This window comes from Fusarium falciforme, chromosome 1, assembly GCF_026873545.1.
Source record: "Fusarium falciforme chromosome 1, complete sequence".
In the NCBI taxonomy this organism is placed as follows: domain Eukaryota; kingdom Fungi; phylum Ascomycota; class Sordariomycetes; order Hypocreales; family Nectriaceae; genus Fusarium; species Fusarium falciforme.
In genome coordinates this window covers 2,292,596-2,309,151 of record NC_070544.1, presented here as the reverse complement: position 1 = coordinate 2,309,151, position 16,556 = coordinate 2,292,596, and the positions used below count along the sequence as shown (strand labels likewise).

Sequence of the window (16,556 nt, the reverse complement as noted above, 5' to 3'; positions counted from 1 at the left end):
CGACTTTGATGCTGAGTGTTCCAGTTGGCTTCCCCGACATCGCTACTCCTGCGTACCTAGGTCTAGGTGCGTGTGTGGCAAGAGAAGCTATCGGAAACCGACCGAGTTACGTTGCAGGGAACGAGACAACACCATGACCAAGAGTCAAGCCAGGCAGGGAGACGAGAGATGGAGCAAGATTGAGGCGATGGCGGAGACGCCAGAGAAGGTCTGATAAGCGCCTTGTGTGACTCGTATCGACGTGGGTGGTTGAAGACATGGCGAGTAGTTGGAGAATGAACGACGACGAGATGCTTGATAAGAGAGATAAGCAAGCAATGGATGGGTGGATAGCCCCTTGGCCTTGTGTAGAGGTTGCTCAAGACCAGCACGACGAATCCGGGGGTGCGCGAAGATCCCCGGGGGGTGTTTGTGATCCATGGGGAGATGGATCCTGGGGAGAGATTCTGGGGATTTTTCTCATTGTAAGGGGGTGAACTTGGATGGAGGTCTGGGCAGAAGCCCCAGTGGGTGGTGGCTGCCAAACTCCAACAAGCCCAGTGTTCACTGTCAGTGCCATCATCTCATGTTGCCAACAGAGCCCGCCATCGATTGGATGTTACGTATTCTGACCTTTGCTTTTTGCTGTTGCTGGGATCGACAGCAACCCTGTCCTTGTCTTCTTCAACATGGCGTAACTGAAACAGGGCAATTGACGATGGTCGTTGTGATAGCTTCTCTTGCCTCACTCACAGACCAACTAGGAAAGCTCGGGATCGTCGCGAGCAAGCTTGACTGCCGTGGCCGTTGACCCGAACTCGGCTAGCAAGCTGTTGTTGGTGGGATATACCCCTACAGCATGACACAATGTGGTCCAGGGGAGGAAACACATGGCGTTGACGAGGGGTAATATGGATGTCAGTGTGTTGGTTCCTCGACGAGTATCTTGTTTGTTTGCCCTGGAGACATGCCAGGTATGAGTGCAAAAATTCTCAGATCCCGGTAATCCAACGTGCAAATCAAAGGATGGCTGTTGGTGCCACCAACAACACCACGGCAAAAGACTTCCGCCATCCGTCATGGGAATTCGGATCAGGGACAAGCAGGGCTTCTGTTGCTATTCCACGATGCCTTCCAAAGAGCTACCCTGTGGCCACCACCTTGACGATGGCAGCACGCCGGCTTCTCGGAAGATTTGGCCGTGGCAGCCATCATCACATCGGCCCCTGAACGCCTTTCAGACAACCCGTCATCCAGACATGCTCCTTGCCAATTGCCAATGCTCGTGGTCGGCTTGGCCATGGTGGCCGAGTCTCCGACGTGGGATTGAAATCAGGGCAATCGGAATGTCATTATGACGATGAGGTCCGAGTGGAGTGCAAGGAGGACCTCCACGTCACACAAGAGCCTCGATTTCTGAAGCGACGGAAAGACGCAATACTGTAAAGCTGGCCGGCTACTCGGCCAAGAACGGAAGCCCAGACATTGAGTAGATACAGTATCCGCAGTCCAGTCGAGGTGTTTCTCCTCCAGGTTCGGGTTCCCACTTATGGAGACGGTAGATCATCGAGGCATCGACCTAGAGGTCGATCATCAAGGTCGCACGGACCGTACCGTTGATAGCAGAGCAGAGGACTTGGAATGCCGTAACCCTAGCGGCCCAGTGTCGCAACTTACTGTGGCCACAACACCACGCTCTGGGCGTGCATTCCTGTGATGCAACGAGCACCCTGGACCTGGCCAAGGAGCTATGGACGGCGCTTGATATCATCTTGAAAACGCTTTCTTGAGGCTCCCCCCCTCCGGCGGCGGCGGCGGCGGCCGTGTGCTGATAGCGAGACAAGGGCCCAAGCCATGCTCGGAGTTGCTGTTTCGAACTTGCTGCAGGGACCGACAGCCGCGTGGGAGATGAGGCGCAGGACATGATGATGATTCAACACCGGCATGCAAATAAGATGGGACGAAGCTCTGAAGCCATGCCACTGATTGCCACCATTGTATAACACGAAGGGCTCCCCACGCACTCAATTGGCTTTCCTGGCGCACTCGGGGTTTCCCGCGGAGGCGTGATAACCAGGTATCAACAAAGAAACGCCTCTTGGGCTCCCTTTGCATCTCGTTGCTTGCTCTACCAAGCGCGTGCGAGCGATATCAGAAACCACCCTGCGCGCGCAGCAACTCGAGAGATGAGTACCTACTTTCCGTATTCGTACTGCCTCAGAAACAAATACCGCTTTGGCGTCGCAACCCCAATGAATTGAGTTGGCCGGCGCCAGCAAGGTTCCGGCTTGGTTCCCGGGCGCCGCCGAGCAAGCCAGCCTCTGGGCTGCGTCTCTTTGACAACGCGCAATCGATCGATTGAGGAGAAGCGGAGAGACTCGTCTTGTGCGACATCACCTCGGAGCTGTCGTCGGCATACCGGCGCCGGAGGGCCCAGAGTTACCTTGGGCCGACCCGAACGGAGCTACTCCATCGCGGACAGTGCTGAAGCCGCATCTCCAGAAGTTTGACTTTGACGACGACAATACTGTAGCGAGTAGTCGACATACTCGACTTGATGTCTGCATTAGAGTTTGTATAGGACCCTTAGTTCTCGCATAATATCGCATCCATATTTAGGCATCACAGGTTAGTTAGCACTTTTGACTCAAAAAGCCGTTTTTTTCTCCAAAGACCCCTAGATTTGTGCACATGTCGATATGGAGGTCAAGGGTAGGGCAAACGCCACTCATCACGCAAAAAAACATTAGCATCAGCCATTTAGGATGCAAAAGTCCGCACGCAGTATGACGCCGGGGATTTTCATACTGTAAAGTGAGACATGCCAATGGCGGACATCAACCAACGAGCGAACCTCTAGCAAAGCAAAGTGTGTGTGTGTGTGTGGTTGTGGATCGCATCAATCAGGAGGAGGCTCGATTTTTTTTTATGTCGCTTTTCTCCGGCCTCCTTTGTTGGTTGAGGGTTGACTTTGAGTGTCCCGCCCAATTGATGATGCGATCCAATCCCAATGCCAGCACTAAATTGTTGCCTTTTGAGCATCAGGGATCTTGGTGGGCACTGAGCGGCTTCTGGAACTTTGAGAATCCCCGCTTCGCCTCCAATTCAAAGGCCAGGCCTGCCAGGCGAGGGCAAGAAAAAAAAAAAAAAGAACCGACAATGTTCCTTGCCCCTCTCTCCTTGAAGAGAATTTGGACGAATCCGCATCGTCGTCTTCTCGGGCTGTGACCCTCTCCAGTCTTGGACCCTCGTCTCTTCTACCCTCCCTGCCTCTAAACTCTCCCCACCGTCCAGGGCCGTCTCCAATGCGCTGGACTCGGCTTGGTCGGGGGAACTAAGCGTGGGCCCCGGAGCCCCGGTCTGGCATGGCGGCTTGTCTTGGACCGTTCCGCTGGGCCCGTTCTGGCTACTCCCCCCTGGCCTCGCACCCCCGCCCCGGTTTGTCTCGAATCTGGTACCCGAGCCCATTCCAACGGAGCAGAGGAGGCTGAAATTTTGGAGAGATTGAGGGAGGAACATCGGCTTGCTCATTCGCAGATGGGATGTGCGATTGCAGAGGCGAAACATGAACGAGAGCAACATGGCGAGTCGAGAAAGGCCGAAAATGGGACTGCATCGTGACTCGCCCGGCACCTCGACCCGGACGGGCTCTTACTGGACCTACCTATGTTGTTGGACCGAGTGTTTTTTTTCTCTGATTTCGTCGTAATGCCCTCCAATGTCCGAACGTCCTCGGTTAAAACACCTTCATTTCATGTCCTGATGGCAGGCATGCTGTGAAGTGGGATCTGGATCTTGTCGCCCATTGTCCTCGTGCCCAAGAAAAAACAAGTTGCTGCCATGATGGATCATGTATCTGTATCGCATCCCCATTCCGCTTTGGGCTTACACGAGACCTCTTGGTGCTCCGCCCGGGGAGAGGATCCCGGACTTGAACCTGAACCCGAAGAGAAACTAGGGAGACGAGGGTTAAAGAAGAAAGAAAAAAAATTCTCTTTAACCTGGCGACAACGCCCGGACCAGGCAAAACTAGGAGAGCGGATGCACGGGGCGACGAGACGGAGCGAAATGACCAGACAAGCAAGACCTGACCCAGTGACCGTCCCGTCGCGTGGGACTCGATGCGATGTCGTGCTTTTCTGCCCTCCGCTTCTCTTCTAAGTGAGGCTGAAGTGGGAGCTTCGGAGGCTCAGAAGGCCCGTCTCGGCAACTCTTTGGTCACGCGCGCCCTTGTCGGTCAGGAGACTGACTGGTGATTTCTCTGTTCGTGATGCCCTCTTGCTCACTCGCTCGGCCACGTCCGAGACCAGAGCCACAGAGCTTTCGCGGCGGCGGTGCGCCCGGAAGGGTTCCCCTGCAATCGCCTCGGGGTGGGGAGAGCTACCTTCGTAGCAAATTGCTTTGGTAGTGTTTAGCCGTGGGTTGGGCCTCTCTGACCCCGCAAACAACCTAGTCGCTTCATCTCATATCCATAGACACGGGAGCATTGAGAAGGGAAGAGTCATGGGGGTTGTAGATGGATGATTGATTCAATTGCTGTCACTGTGGGACCCCAAACTCCTACCTATTTGGGCACTCGGTAAAGGGATGGGACGCTCTTACTCACATGGAGATGCTGTGCGCAATATTCAGAGGGCTTAGTTGCGGTGGAGTTTCGAACACCTAGCTGAGTGTTGTGCAGCGTGCCATCTTGTCCGCATCATATCACATCATGTCGCATCAAGCTCGCATGGCATGGATTAACAGACATTGCCGTCCTTCTGTTTGAGAGTAAGTAATGAAAACATCACTCATCCACCGGCCTATCTAGGTTCGAGCCTTGAGCCTGCGCCGAGAACTTCAATGGGTAAGTCAGGGCGGGCCAAAGGGATATGACATCTTGTCCGGATTGGTCCTTTCAACGTCGACGCGGCTGGACTGTATGTTGCATCGAGGGAGCTCGAGATATGCAACGGGATGATGAATCTGAGGCTTGATTTTGGTGATTTATCACACTCGCATTGGATATCCAGCACATTTCTCGACTTGCTTGGAGAAGCCGGATATCCCTACATTCACTCAGGCGCGCATCATGGCCACGAACTTTGGCCTGTACACACAGACACACACACAGACGCGTGAGCAGCCTACAAATCTCCTCTTTTTCTCTTGTCAATAAAAAAGCCCGTTAACTGTCTCTCACCATCACGACACTCCCCCACGCTGGGACAACCCACGCTTTTCAAAGACACACCCCACGCCCCCTACCTACCTGACGCTCAACCCCCCATTCCCCCCCGGAGATATTGTGTAACCAGAGATATCAGGTCTCGTCTCTCTGCCATGCCATGGTGCGAGTCCGTGAGCTGCTTTGCGTGCTGGAATCGCGACATCCAGCCTGGTTGATACCAACCTTGTTGTCGCCGCCGTTGATCTGCTGCTGCTCCAAAACTTCCTAACCCCACGCCTGACCTCAAAGACGTTGACCAGTCTCGCCCTTATCCTCTCCCTGAATTTGGCCACGCTCCATCCATCTCCAGATTTTTCCATCCACTTCTCCTGATTCTCCAGTCTCGAATCCTTACTCACCACCCATCTCCATCTTACACAGTTTTGCCCACACAAGCGTAGACCACCGGCGCACCTGGATACCGTAGAGAATTGACCCTACTGCGCGCGTCTATGTACCCCTCTCTCGACTCGGGCTCCGTACAGTATAGGGCTATGTCCGGTGTTACGGTACAGATGAGACAGACGCCCTCGTTCCCCAAGTGGCTCCCGTCTCCTGCTCGCAATTCAAGCCGAGCGGCCAGGCCAGTGGGGAAGCGCCCATGGATAGAAAAGCGAGACCTCCACTTTGCGAGACATCCGCCAGGAGGAGCTAAAAGGAACCTACGAGAGAGACCTGGGGTCCCTTGGCTTGGCCTGGCCTGGAAGCATGCCTGGGTACCATCAGCCTCTTCTTTGTCGGTGCTTGTTTGGGACCGTTTGCAGGGGGGCCTTTCATGACCCCAGCAAGAGGACAGAATCCGGGCCAAAAAATAGACACCAGAGAGGCCTTGAAACTCACTGATCTCAGCACGCTCTACCCCGGCATCTGCACGTCTGCACGCCTTCTGCATTGACCTGCCGGCCATGTACATCGGCCTGGGATGGAAGCTTGAGAGTAAGAATTGCTGAATCCATGGATGGAACCTCAAGAAAGGGCCCCCAGGGAAACCGCCAAAAGGAACGATCCCGTCTTCTCCCGCCCAGTAGCAGCGAGTAGCAGTAGCAGCCACAGACACACGGTTTCTCCTCTCGAATTGCGACACTCCCCCTCTTTCTCTCCCTCAATTACCGTACCGGTAGGTACGTACGTGGGTTACTATCTTGGATTAAGCATTCTTTAATTCGACGCCCTCTGGATCCTGCCCTCGGTCCCTCACCTGTATTGACTTTCTGCTATCCTCGGTCGTGTACCTACAGCACAGTACCTTACCATCCATCCATTCGTCTCTGTCCTGAGCACAGTTCAGAGTGAGTACTCTCTTCGGCAGTGCGCTTGGTCTCGTTCCTTATCTTTGCCAGTGTCCTCTTCCGCTCTCCCTTCCATCTAGTGTTGATACTTCCCCGGAGCTGGACTGGACTGGACTGGAGGCTTTATTCTGGCTCTCCCCCTCCCCTCTTCGTCCCACCAACTCGCTTCTCTTCTTTCTTATTCACCTCCTACCTACTGTACCTGCCTCATCTATAATACGCTACGGCCTGTCCCTATCTCTGCTCTCCTTCTCCTCCAATCCTCTACCAATTTTCAAACATCCATCATCGAGAGGGTCAACCATCCATCCTTCGTCCACCGACAAGACGCCGCGCACTGCACGGCACCGCACGCACAGGGCAAACACCCATAGCACCCTCTGTCGCCAGCTTGCCCAATACCAGCACAGCAGGCGCAAGTCTCCGCACCCGGCCTGCGACCGAAGTGCCAACGCCTGCCCCACGAAAGTCGTCACCGCCCTGGGACTGGGGGGGCACAATCGCTCCAACGCCACCACGCCTCGACCAGGTTCAGGCCCATCCTTGCCATCACTCGCTCGTCGTCCGTCCACACCCAAGTCCACCAGGCTACTTCGTACGCTAGAAGCTAGCCCCAAACGACTTTTGACCACCTGCCCCCGGGCCCTGGCCGACGCTCGCTCTGTCGCTGCGCACTGCTCCTGCTCCTGCTCCTGCGCTACTGCTATAAGCCTGCCCCCACCCCCGTCGGCAATCCCCATCCCATCCTCAATACCTCGTACCCACGCCGAATTCTTCTTTCTTGCATCCATCCATCCAAACTCGATCCGCCAGCAACTGTACTCTATATACTCATGAGTCTCTAACCACAACGAACCTCCCCTTCACCTTTCCTTCCCGGGTGCTGCGGCGTCAATCAGGTCCCATCCGCGGACCTCACTTCATCCGTCATAATGGCCGTCGTTCTACCCTCCGACGACAACGATTATTTCGCCGCGTCCTCCCTCAGGCGCTCGCACTCCCAGTCCAACTTCATGTCATCGTCTGCAGCTTTCTCTTCGACCTCTCGTCTTAGCGATCACTACAAATCCGTCTCCAAGTCATACGCCACTTCCAACTCATCCTCTGCTCCCTCTTCTCCCCGTACTATCCACGCCGACTCCGCCGACCTTTCCTACGCATCCACTCCTGCAACCAATCTCTCCATTGCCTCAGATTACGACGACCCCCTTGGCCTTTCGGAATCGCCTGAAGACCACTTCATGTTTCCCACTTTTGGACAAGAAAAGCTTTATGTTCACCCTGAGATCCGCCCGGAAATTCACCATGACGACAACCTAGAGCCACCCCCCAGTCCTCGAACCGGTGATTCCTATACCGTCTCACCCGCGGACCATGAGAACTCGGAAGAGAGCTCCAACGATACATCAAGGCCCGACACTCCTGATCAAGCTGAGCATGCGGAGGATGACACAGCTGTCTCGAGCAGACCTTCTCGCCAAGTCGACTACCTATCCCATGAGTGGAAGGAGGAAGATATCTGGTCGTCATGGCGATACGTCGTGACGCGACGTGGAGAATTTGCCAACAGCGCGCGGTTAGAAAATGCTTCCTGGAGAACGTGGATGAAGGCCAAGAATAACCTCAAAACCATTTCTCCCGAGTCGCTCAATTGGTTTGTAGCCCTTTAATCCGTGCATTGCCGAACGAGAACGCTTACATCTTCAAGGCTCAAGGACTGCGATGTGACTTGGCTCTATGGCCCTCTGCAGTCGGGCCAAAAGGCCCTGCACTCTACTCAGACCGAGCCCTCCAGTGTGTCATTGTCCAAGACTGACTCATTTGTGAACCTTTCCAAGAAGCCAATCCTGAAGAAGCGGAGCATGTCTGAAGTGATGCTTCAGCGATCATTATCAACAGCTTCTCTGCTCAAGCAAGCCACAGCGGCTGTCAAGGCACAGGAGACTAGAGGAATCCTACGACCTCATCTCGGGCGTTCAACAACCGACTACCTGGCCTACCCATTCCCAGCGAGACGGTTAAGTGGGGAGAGCAGCAGCGTCGCTCCCTCGACTGAGTCATCTGGAATCACATCTCCCAACTCGGAGCGAAAGCACATTCACTTCAATGAACAAGTCGAGCAATGCATTGCTGTCGATGTTAAGGGCGACGACGATGAGGACGTGGACACGGACCGCTTTGGAGAGGACAGCGACTCAGACGACGGTGTGATGATGAAGCGTATGAAGACGAAGAAGCGACCAATCCTCAGACGCAAGACTATCAAGGCTAAGCCCACCGAGGGAAAGACGATTGCTATGCTGCCGTCGACCACACTCAAGTACCGGGAAGACACACCCGAACCACGAGAGACGGCTATGAAGCACTCTCGAAGCCCGATCATGTCCCCTTCATCTTCACAAGAGACACTTCGACCCTCGAAGCAGTCTGGCAAGTTCTTCATGTGTGAAGATGATGACGAGGACAGCTTTGACGATGCGCTGCTCAGCAGCCCCAGCCCTGGCTGGTCATCACCCGCAGAGAAGACCAATGGCGGCCTTCACAGGTCGATCTCCTCTGGCAGCCTGTGCGAGGAACCTGCTGGCATGCGACGAACGCCTTCGGGCATGTTCATGCCATACGAGGAGGGAGAGGCAGCATCAGCTGACGGCATCTTCGGCCGTGTTATCGACACAGTTAACACCGCTCGCGACATCGCCCACGTCATCTGGAACGTCGGCTGGAGGAAGTAATGGGAGGACTCTTGAGCGTTTAGCCGGACAGGCTATTGAACCACGCGTGGTCCATGGCACCCGGCCCTCGTTAGCGACACATCTCGAATTCGACCAAGCTATCAAGCTTGTGACTCACACATACACACAGTGAGATTCAACGACGCCATGAGACAACAAGAAAAGCGCATCACTATATACTGGCATCTCCGAGAGTCATTAGCATTTCTAGCCATGCTTATTACCTGTCCTGACCTTGGGGACTCTCAGCCCTCAGGCCTGCGACCTTACGACTCTTGGAAAAGCGACACTGGATTTTCAGTTGAATTCATCATACACGGTCTGGACGAAACAAAGCGGAGAAAGACGAAACGGTTAAAGAAAAGCAAGGTGCTCAGTGGTGGAAGTCGGGTGACTGACAACAAGGAGGATCCTACGAGGCATCGTGGACCACTCTTCAGGCGGTACTGGGTATCTACAAAGATATCGACACCTGATGAGACAGTCAATTGGTCGCCTTGGTTTCTTACCGAGGGACCAGGCTGCCTTGTGACACGACAGGCCCGAGCCCGGCCCTCTACGTCGGGGCGAAGGAAACGGATATCGACGGACCACGCGGTCAAGGGACCGGGGAATACTCGGCGTTATAATTTTTTTTTTTTCCATCCTCTCCTTTGTGGCAGGTTTTTTCATGATATCCCATCGGAAAGTGGATACTAGGGACTCGAGGGCGGTACTCGGGCGATTACGGACGGACCCAGGGCAAGGAAAGGAAAGGCAAGGAACGGTCAGGCAAAGGGCAAAGGGATCATCACTGGTTTTTTTTTTCTGGCGACTACGGCGATTCAACGGTAACGGTCAAGGGGCGAGTTACTGGCTAAAGGCGGAATCGGAGGGGGCAAACGGAAACAGGACCAGGCTCTTGAGTGCGTGCGTTGCGTTGCGTTGGCGTGTTTGTTTGTACATAGGAGGGATGGGATCTACTACCTAGTCGAGTACCTAGGCTCTTTACGCACGCAGGCTCGCCGGACTGGACTGGCAAAAACAAAAAGCGTTAAAATGGAAACAAGAATAATATCATGAAAATGAATATTAATATTAGCTATTCGCTACTACGAGAGTGGTTATTGTTGCCATTGTTGTGTTGTGTTGTCAGTCTGAGTACTCAGCAAGCCAGTGTCAAAGCCAGCCATTCAGAGTGTACTTTGGCTCTGGTTGCCTATTCGGGATACCCTATGACTTTGACTTTGCCACCGCCCAGAGCCAATCAACACCGGGTCGACGTGGATCATTTCAGGACCGACCCCGATTTGTGAGTAAAAAAATTGTTGGGGAATTGGACGCAGGCTGGTCTGTTCTTTCAGCGCGCGTGACCTCATTCCACGTGCCCCCAAATTACACCAGGCTCCCATGTCCAATTGAGTAAAAGACAAAGCTGCAAGGTGAAAAGGAAAGCTCAAGGTGAGATAGCGGACATGGCGTACAGAGGAGCCGAGGATGTGAGACTGCTGACCTTGAGAGTCTGGCGGTGGATGGGTTACGGGTGTGCGGGGGGACTCAAAAGAATCAACGAGGGCGAGCTGATGCAATGGACACTGGGCATCGACGCTTGATGTTTGGACCGATTTGTCTCGTCTGTTTGTTTGCTTCTCTCTATTTTTAAAAAAGGTGAGGTGATCTCCTGTACATCTTGTTTCCATCGTTATTTTCCACAGTCACCATCTGTTCATCGTACACGCATATCGTACATAGTGACGTACGTCTCTGGTAGGGTCCTGGTCTGGGAATGCAAATCTTCCACTGAGCTTCTAAGCTCGGACAGGTACCGGGGGGGGGGATTTGTTGAATCATAGTGTACAGTGCAGCAGTTTCATCCAACCACAAGCTCCCGCATCAGGGTCCGTCGGGCAGTGCCAATGCCAATGCCAGTCAGTCAAGTCTTAGTTCCCCCAGGGTGACTGAAAGACTGGCGGTTTGGCGCCTTGGGGAGGCCGACTAGGGGACCATGTCTCTTGACGCAGGGGGGCACGATGTGCAAATGCGGGGGAGGCTCCACGTCGGTCGGGGCGCTCCACGTTTGACCGTTGGAAAGGGGTGTGTGCTGACGTTGAGGAAGAGCCGGAATAGACATTGCTGTGCTGTGCTGACCGTCAAGTTCAGCCCGCTCCGGAAAAGCCCACATCTTGCTCCCCAGGCGGTGACGGCGACAAGCTGGGGAAAAAAGCCCTTGCGGCGTAGCTCACGGGGTTGGGTCCGGGGCCGAGGCGGCCGGGGAGTGCGCCGGCTGGCTCTGGCTCTGACCCTGGCCGTTGTGCTTGAGCGCTTTGACAAAGATCTGCCGGGAGTGGACGTTGATGTCGCAGAGTTCAACGTCGAACTGATCGCCCACTTTGATATCCTTGACGAGCATGAGCTTATCGATGCCGTCTACTGTCATGATGGCATCCAGGTCAAACAGGTCCAGCTTGCCTAGCACGCCCTGTCGCCACCGGGACTCGACCTTGAAGCGCATCCGCTGTGGTATCGTGTTCTCAAACTTCCAGGCCCGCACGAGCGCCATGAGCATCCACTCCTTGGTGCCCTGCGAGACGGTCCGCGCCATCTTCTCCCGCATGTGTAGCAGGCTGATGGTGTTGGGGAGAGTCTCCGCCGTGAACGGGAGAATGCCGTTCAGGTCGTCCACCTCGGGATCAATCCGCCGCTTCACCTCCCGCTCGTGTGCCAGCGCCGCGTGAACCTGCCAGTGGACTACTAGGTCTGAGAAGCGGCGGAGAGGCGACGTGGCTTTGGCGTACATGTCTAGACCTAGCATGAAGTATGGCCCGGGCTTGGTCGACATCTCGACGCCGCCTGTGAGACGTGAGAGCTGCTGACGCTGCGCCAGCGATGGTTGCACACCCCTCTCGAGGGGAGGATATAGCTCCTTGGTGGCGTAGTTATAGATAGCTTCAAAGTTGTCCTTCGAGTGCACATCTCTTCGGTATGGGACCGGGATCTTGCGGTCAGAGCACCACCGAGCCGCGATCTCACCAGCCAGAACCATGGTGTTGGAAACAACCGAGGCGCCATTGAACGAGTCGTAGCCGATCTTGATGTATGGGTCCGGGGGCAGGACCTTTGTCCCCGCAGTTTGGCTCATTGGTACATCCTCAAAGGCAACCATGACAGAGGCGCCGGGCAGAAACGAGGGCCACGCTCCCTTCTCAAGGCGCTTTCCTCTGATCGCCTCAGCCAAGCGATAGAGCGTCAGGAGGTCTTCCTTGCTCTTCTCGTCCAGATCTTCTGCCGACATCATGGGCCGGTTTGGCACCGTCTTTGCCTTGTCCGGTAGTTGTCCAACGGCAAGACTCTTGTCGGATGCTGGGGGAGGCGGAGGTTCGTTACAAAACTTGGAAACGTCCTTGGGATCCAAATATGTGACCTTGTGAAGGGTTCCTGGCTCGACTTTGTAGTCGAGAAGATCCCCCTTTTCGTTGACTCTGGCGCTGAAGGTGAGAGCTGGTCGACCGGCAGCCAAGGAGTTCTGGTCGACAAGGCTTTCCGATTTGTAATCTCCTGACTGATCCAGACTGATATCAGCCGGCAACATGGCCTGGAAGTGTCCCGGAAGGTAAATGTTTTCTGGAATCAGCTCCAGGAACTTGCCCAACTCAGAGTTTGGCTTGATTCCCGATGCTGGGTCGGCTGTATGCACATGAATCCAGAACTCGTCTGGTTTCTCTGTACGCTCTAGCGAGACACCATCGTCGATGAGCATGGTCTCAGGAGCGTCGATGCAAAAGACCATGTCGTCAGTCCACTGCCTCCTTGAGCCTTCTGCAATGTCTGGCCGTGTCGAGTCCTCTAGCCGGGCTGGGACCTCTCTCTGGAGGCCGCCTCCACCCTCGATCTTGACGCCGGGGAATCGAACCTTGTAGCGTGACGGGATCTCCCATGGAGGAATCATGCCCAGTTCTTGAAGAAAAGTCCAGGCGGTTCGCTGATCCAAAGTGGCATTATCGTAGAGGTCAAGTGCCCGGAGAATCAGAGAACCATCTGCATGGAAGCGCGACGAGTCTTCAAAGAGGTCGTAGCTTGCCCACCACTCCAAGAAGCGTATGAAATCCAGCTGTTTCCTTGACCATTCCGCTGTCTCGATAGTTACCCCTGGCGAAGGGGCGAGGATCCCGTACGGTGTCCAGGATCGCTTCTGGCGATTGGCGAGAACAACTTCCCTTGCTTTGAGAACAAAGCTACCGAACCCTGTCCATGCGAGTTCTTCATCAGTGGGAGGTTTCAAGTTCCTGCCCCTTGTCATGGTATAGTCGCGGACCATGAGTGAAACGCGGTTGATCATCATGAGATCTTGATACGGGAAAATCTCGAAAAGATGATCTCGTCGGTGACAATCCGCAGATGGGCTGAGAGGCCGGAAGATGAAATCGTTCCGGTAGAGGGCGGTATGGACGGCGTACAGAGCGGCGGGAGAAAATCGTTTGCCTTTCTTAAGGGACTGAGGTAAGAGAATGTCGGCGAGCTCGAATAGGCTCAGGTACTTGGTCCGCTTGCCATCCGACACCAGAGACCTTGCTCTATCCAGGCTATTGAGGCTGGCTTGATATGCCTTGTCAGCTTCCAAAGTGAAAGCCCGCATTTTTTGAATCAGGTCAGCACCGGCTTCACGGCTAGGGCCCTTGTCCTCCCTGCGGAGTTCTTCAAAGTCATCGGGTGTGACATCCTTGGGGATCAAGGCCAGAATTGGCTTCAAATCATCAGCGGGGACAAATTTGGAGATAGTGAAGAGGGCATTAAATCCCAAACTGATGACCCATTTGCCCGTGTTTGTGTAGAAGTGATGACGACTGCCGAAGTATCCCAGGTAAACACCAAAGAGGGGAGTTCTAGAGCCAGGTTGTCTGCTAATGTGTCAGTCGCTGTTGAGCCAGGATGAAGAGACGGGGACCATTACTTCATCTCGACGAGATCACCAGGAGTTCTGGTCTTGGTTCCGACAATTGCAAGTTCAACATCCTCGTTGTTGAAAGCCTCGTCTGTCTCGGTCATGCCGGCGGTATCAGACTTGAAGTGATCCATCTCTGTCGAGCCTGTTGACTGGGGACGGGTGTTGCTGTTGGTCACCTTGGACCAAAAAGTCATGTCGGGAACGAGTTGAGTAATCCGTTCATCCTCTTCGGGCACCCAGCCTTGCAGTCTTTCTCTGATCGGTCCTTGGCTCCCAAGAGAGGACGGCAGAGGCGGCTGGGGATTAGATTTAGGGATGTTGGCTGGTCCAAAGCCATTTTGAAGACGTTGGGTTGTGGTGGAATACTGCAAGAAAAATCAGATTAACTGATGTTGGTGTGAGCCACCAAGAAAGAAACCAACCTTTTGCGCTGTACTCAATGAGTGCACCAAAAACGGGAGAGAAGACCCCGGTCCATTGCGACCATGGGAAATGCAATTCCGACACACATACCGACGGGTCGATGATCGCAGCATCTTTTTCACTATCTCGACGGTCGTCAATGCTTCCCCAGTACCTACGAGGCTGAAAATTTTAGCCACACCGCGTTAAGCAGGTGCTCATGCGTCTCGCGGTGTCACATGACGTGGCGTCTCACAACGGTTTCCCGCCACTCCTTCCATTAAGATCCTTGTCGGTGCTTGTTTCGGAAGCTGCACATGATGGCTTGAATATTCAGCGACAACACCACACATCCAACGTGTCTTGAGACATCCATCCATCCTTGGATGCATCCAGGAACATCCATTGAAGGGCGCTATTTCGGATGACATGCATGCCAAGTCATTTGTGCTCGCAATGAATACATCGACAACAAATGCCAACAATAACCATGCCGTATACTTGACAACAACAGAGGCTAATGGCTAACCCTTTGGCAAAAGTCCTCGCTCGCTGGTCCTGAATAGGGGCTTGCATCGGGCAACCTCAGCAGGGCCAAGGGCCAAGAAACGGGCGAAATAGCTTTTGATTTGAATACGAAAGCAAGCAGCCGACGGATCGACATTACCTTGCCCCCGTTGAGACCTCAGTCCATCCCGCTACGAGCGACCTGGAGGATTGGCTGGAAAACAAAGACACAGCGGGACTGGGTGACAGCACAACAGACTCTGCGCTCGAATCAGTCGGTTTATGAAACCTTGCGGGGGCAGTCGGTGGTCTTGGAAGATGCGATGCAATGCAATGCGCAAAGCCAGAAAGTTCTAGGGCCCTAGGCTATCAACTGCCGTGCGACCAGACCAGACCAGACAGAATACGAAGAGCAAATTATACGATCTGATCTGAAGGGGGCAGGCAATCTGCGCTCGCGCGCCGACTCATATCGCCTGCACGCCATGGCTCTAGCTGTTTCGGCCAGCCAAAGATCCGATCGACAAGCTTTCGCCCCGGCTTTTGCTGGCTGCTCTCCCCCGCAGAAAAAGAGGGACACCTGCGCCTCACGGGCTGGACCAGTCGATGGACGGCCATGGGCAACAATCCCAACCCTGTCCTCGAGGGAATTAGGCGGTCTACGGAGTGACAACACTTACAAAGATGGCCAAAAAGTCGCTAAAACAAACACGAGGGCACCTCGACCGCCGAGAAGCGCCAGCCACTCACACTAAGGCAAATTGGGGGCCGTGTCAGATGCAGGAACAATCTCGCGACCCACAGGCCGATGAGCCGGCTGATTCACCATGGATGCTTCCTTGATGGAAGGGACCTCGATGGGACTCAAGGTTTGGATGCAGCAGCCAGCCGTTGGTCAGCCTGGAGACCGCTCCATCATGTACGGGGATCCTTCGATGGAGAACCTCCACAAGGCCAGCAACTTGACTTTTGCGACATGGCATGGCATGGCAGAGGCAGACCGCGATAAACATGAGAGAGGCGAGGCTAGGCTCATCTCCCAGCGGGGCCTTCATCAACCACCCATCTGTGGTCATCTCGGAGCCCCTGGGCTGGGCCAACCAACCAACCAGCGTCCAGAAGCAATGCCGTTCCATTGACATAATATCGCTTCACAGCGAATCCCCCAGCGAGGCCAGGCTTGGCTGCTCATTTGCTGGTAGCGCCAGGCTCTCTATGGGCAGCACCCGTGACACCGCCAAGTTCCCCTTTTCGAGCGCTGGAGGATGGTTTCGTTTGGGGGAGGTGCCGGCAACTTGGACAAGCGCATGCCCCTTGGCCGGCCGAGGCGACGAAATTACACCTTGCCCATGCTCCACACCGTTCCCCTTTTCGCCCGCGAACCCCGGCTGCATGCTGGGATGCGTGATAGGCGCATAGCACCAACGGTGACCGTGGTGGTCTCTTGTCGGGACTTGGCGACTGACACCCCTGCCATTTTGAGAGACGGCTTGGGGGCGGGTACCTGAGTGTGAGTC

The 16,556-nt window shown here is 54.6% G+C and overlaps 2 protein-coding genes across 2 annotated transcripts; one reads left to right on the top strand and one right to left on the bottom strand.

Annotated features, from left to right (window-relative positions):
* Positions 1-7,409: 7,409 nt before the first annotated feature.
* On the top strand, positions 7,410-9,209 carry NCS54_00060800 (DUF1752 domain-containing protein; the record flags this gene model as incomplete). Its single annotated transcript, XM_053146256.1, has 2 exons — positions 7,410-8,131; positions 8,186-9,209. 2 exons carry the CDS (start codon positions 7,410-7,412, stop codon positions 9,207-9,209), a joined length of 1,746 nt encoding a protein of 581 aa, XP_053002231.1.
* A 2,218-nt stretch (positions 9,210-11,427) lies between these two features.
* NCS54_00060700 (RNB domain-containing protein) lies at positions 11,428-14,324 on the bottom strand (the record flags this gene model as incomplete). Its single annotated transcript, XM_053146255.1, has 2 exons — positions 11,428-14,083; positions 14,137-14,324. 2 exons carry the CDS (start codon positions 14,322-14,324, stop codon positions 11,428-11,430), a joined length of 2,844 nt encoding a protein of 947 aa, XP_053002230.1.
* Between the last annotated feature and the right edge of the window lie 2,232 nt (positions 14,325-16,556).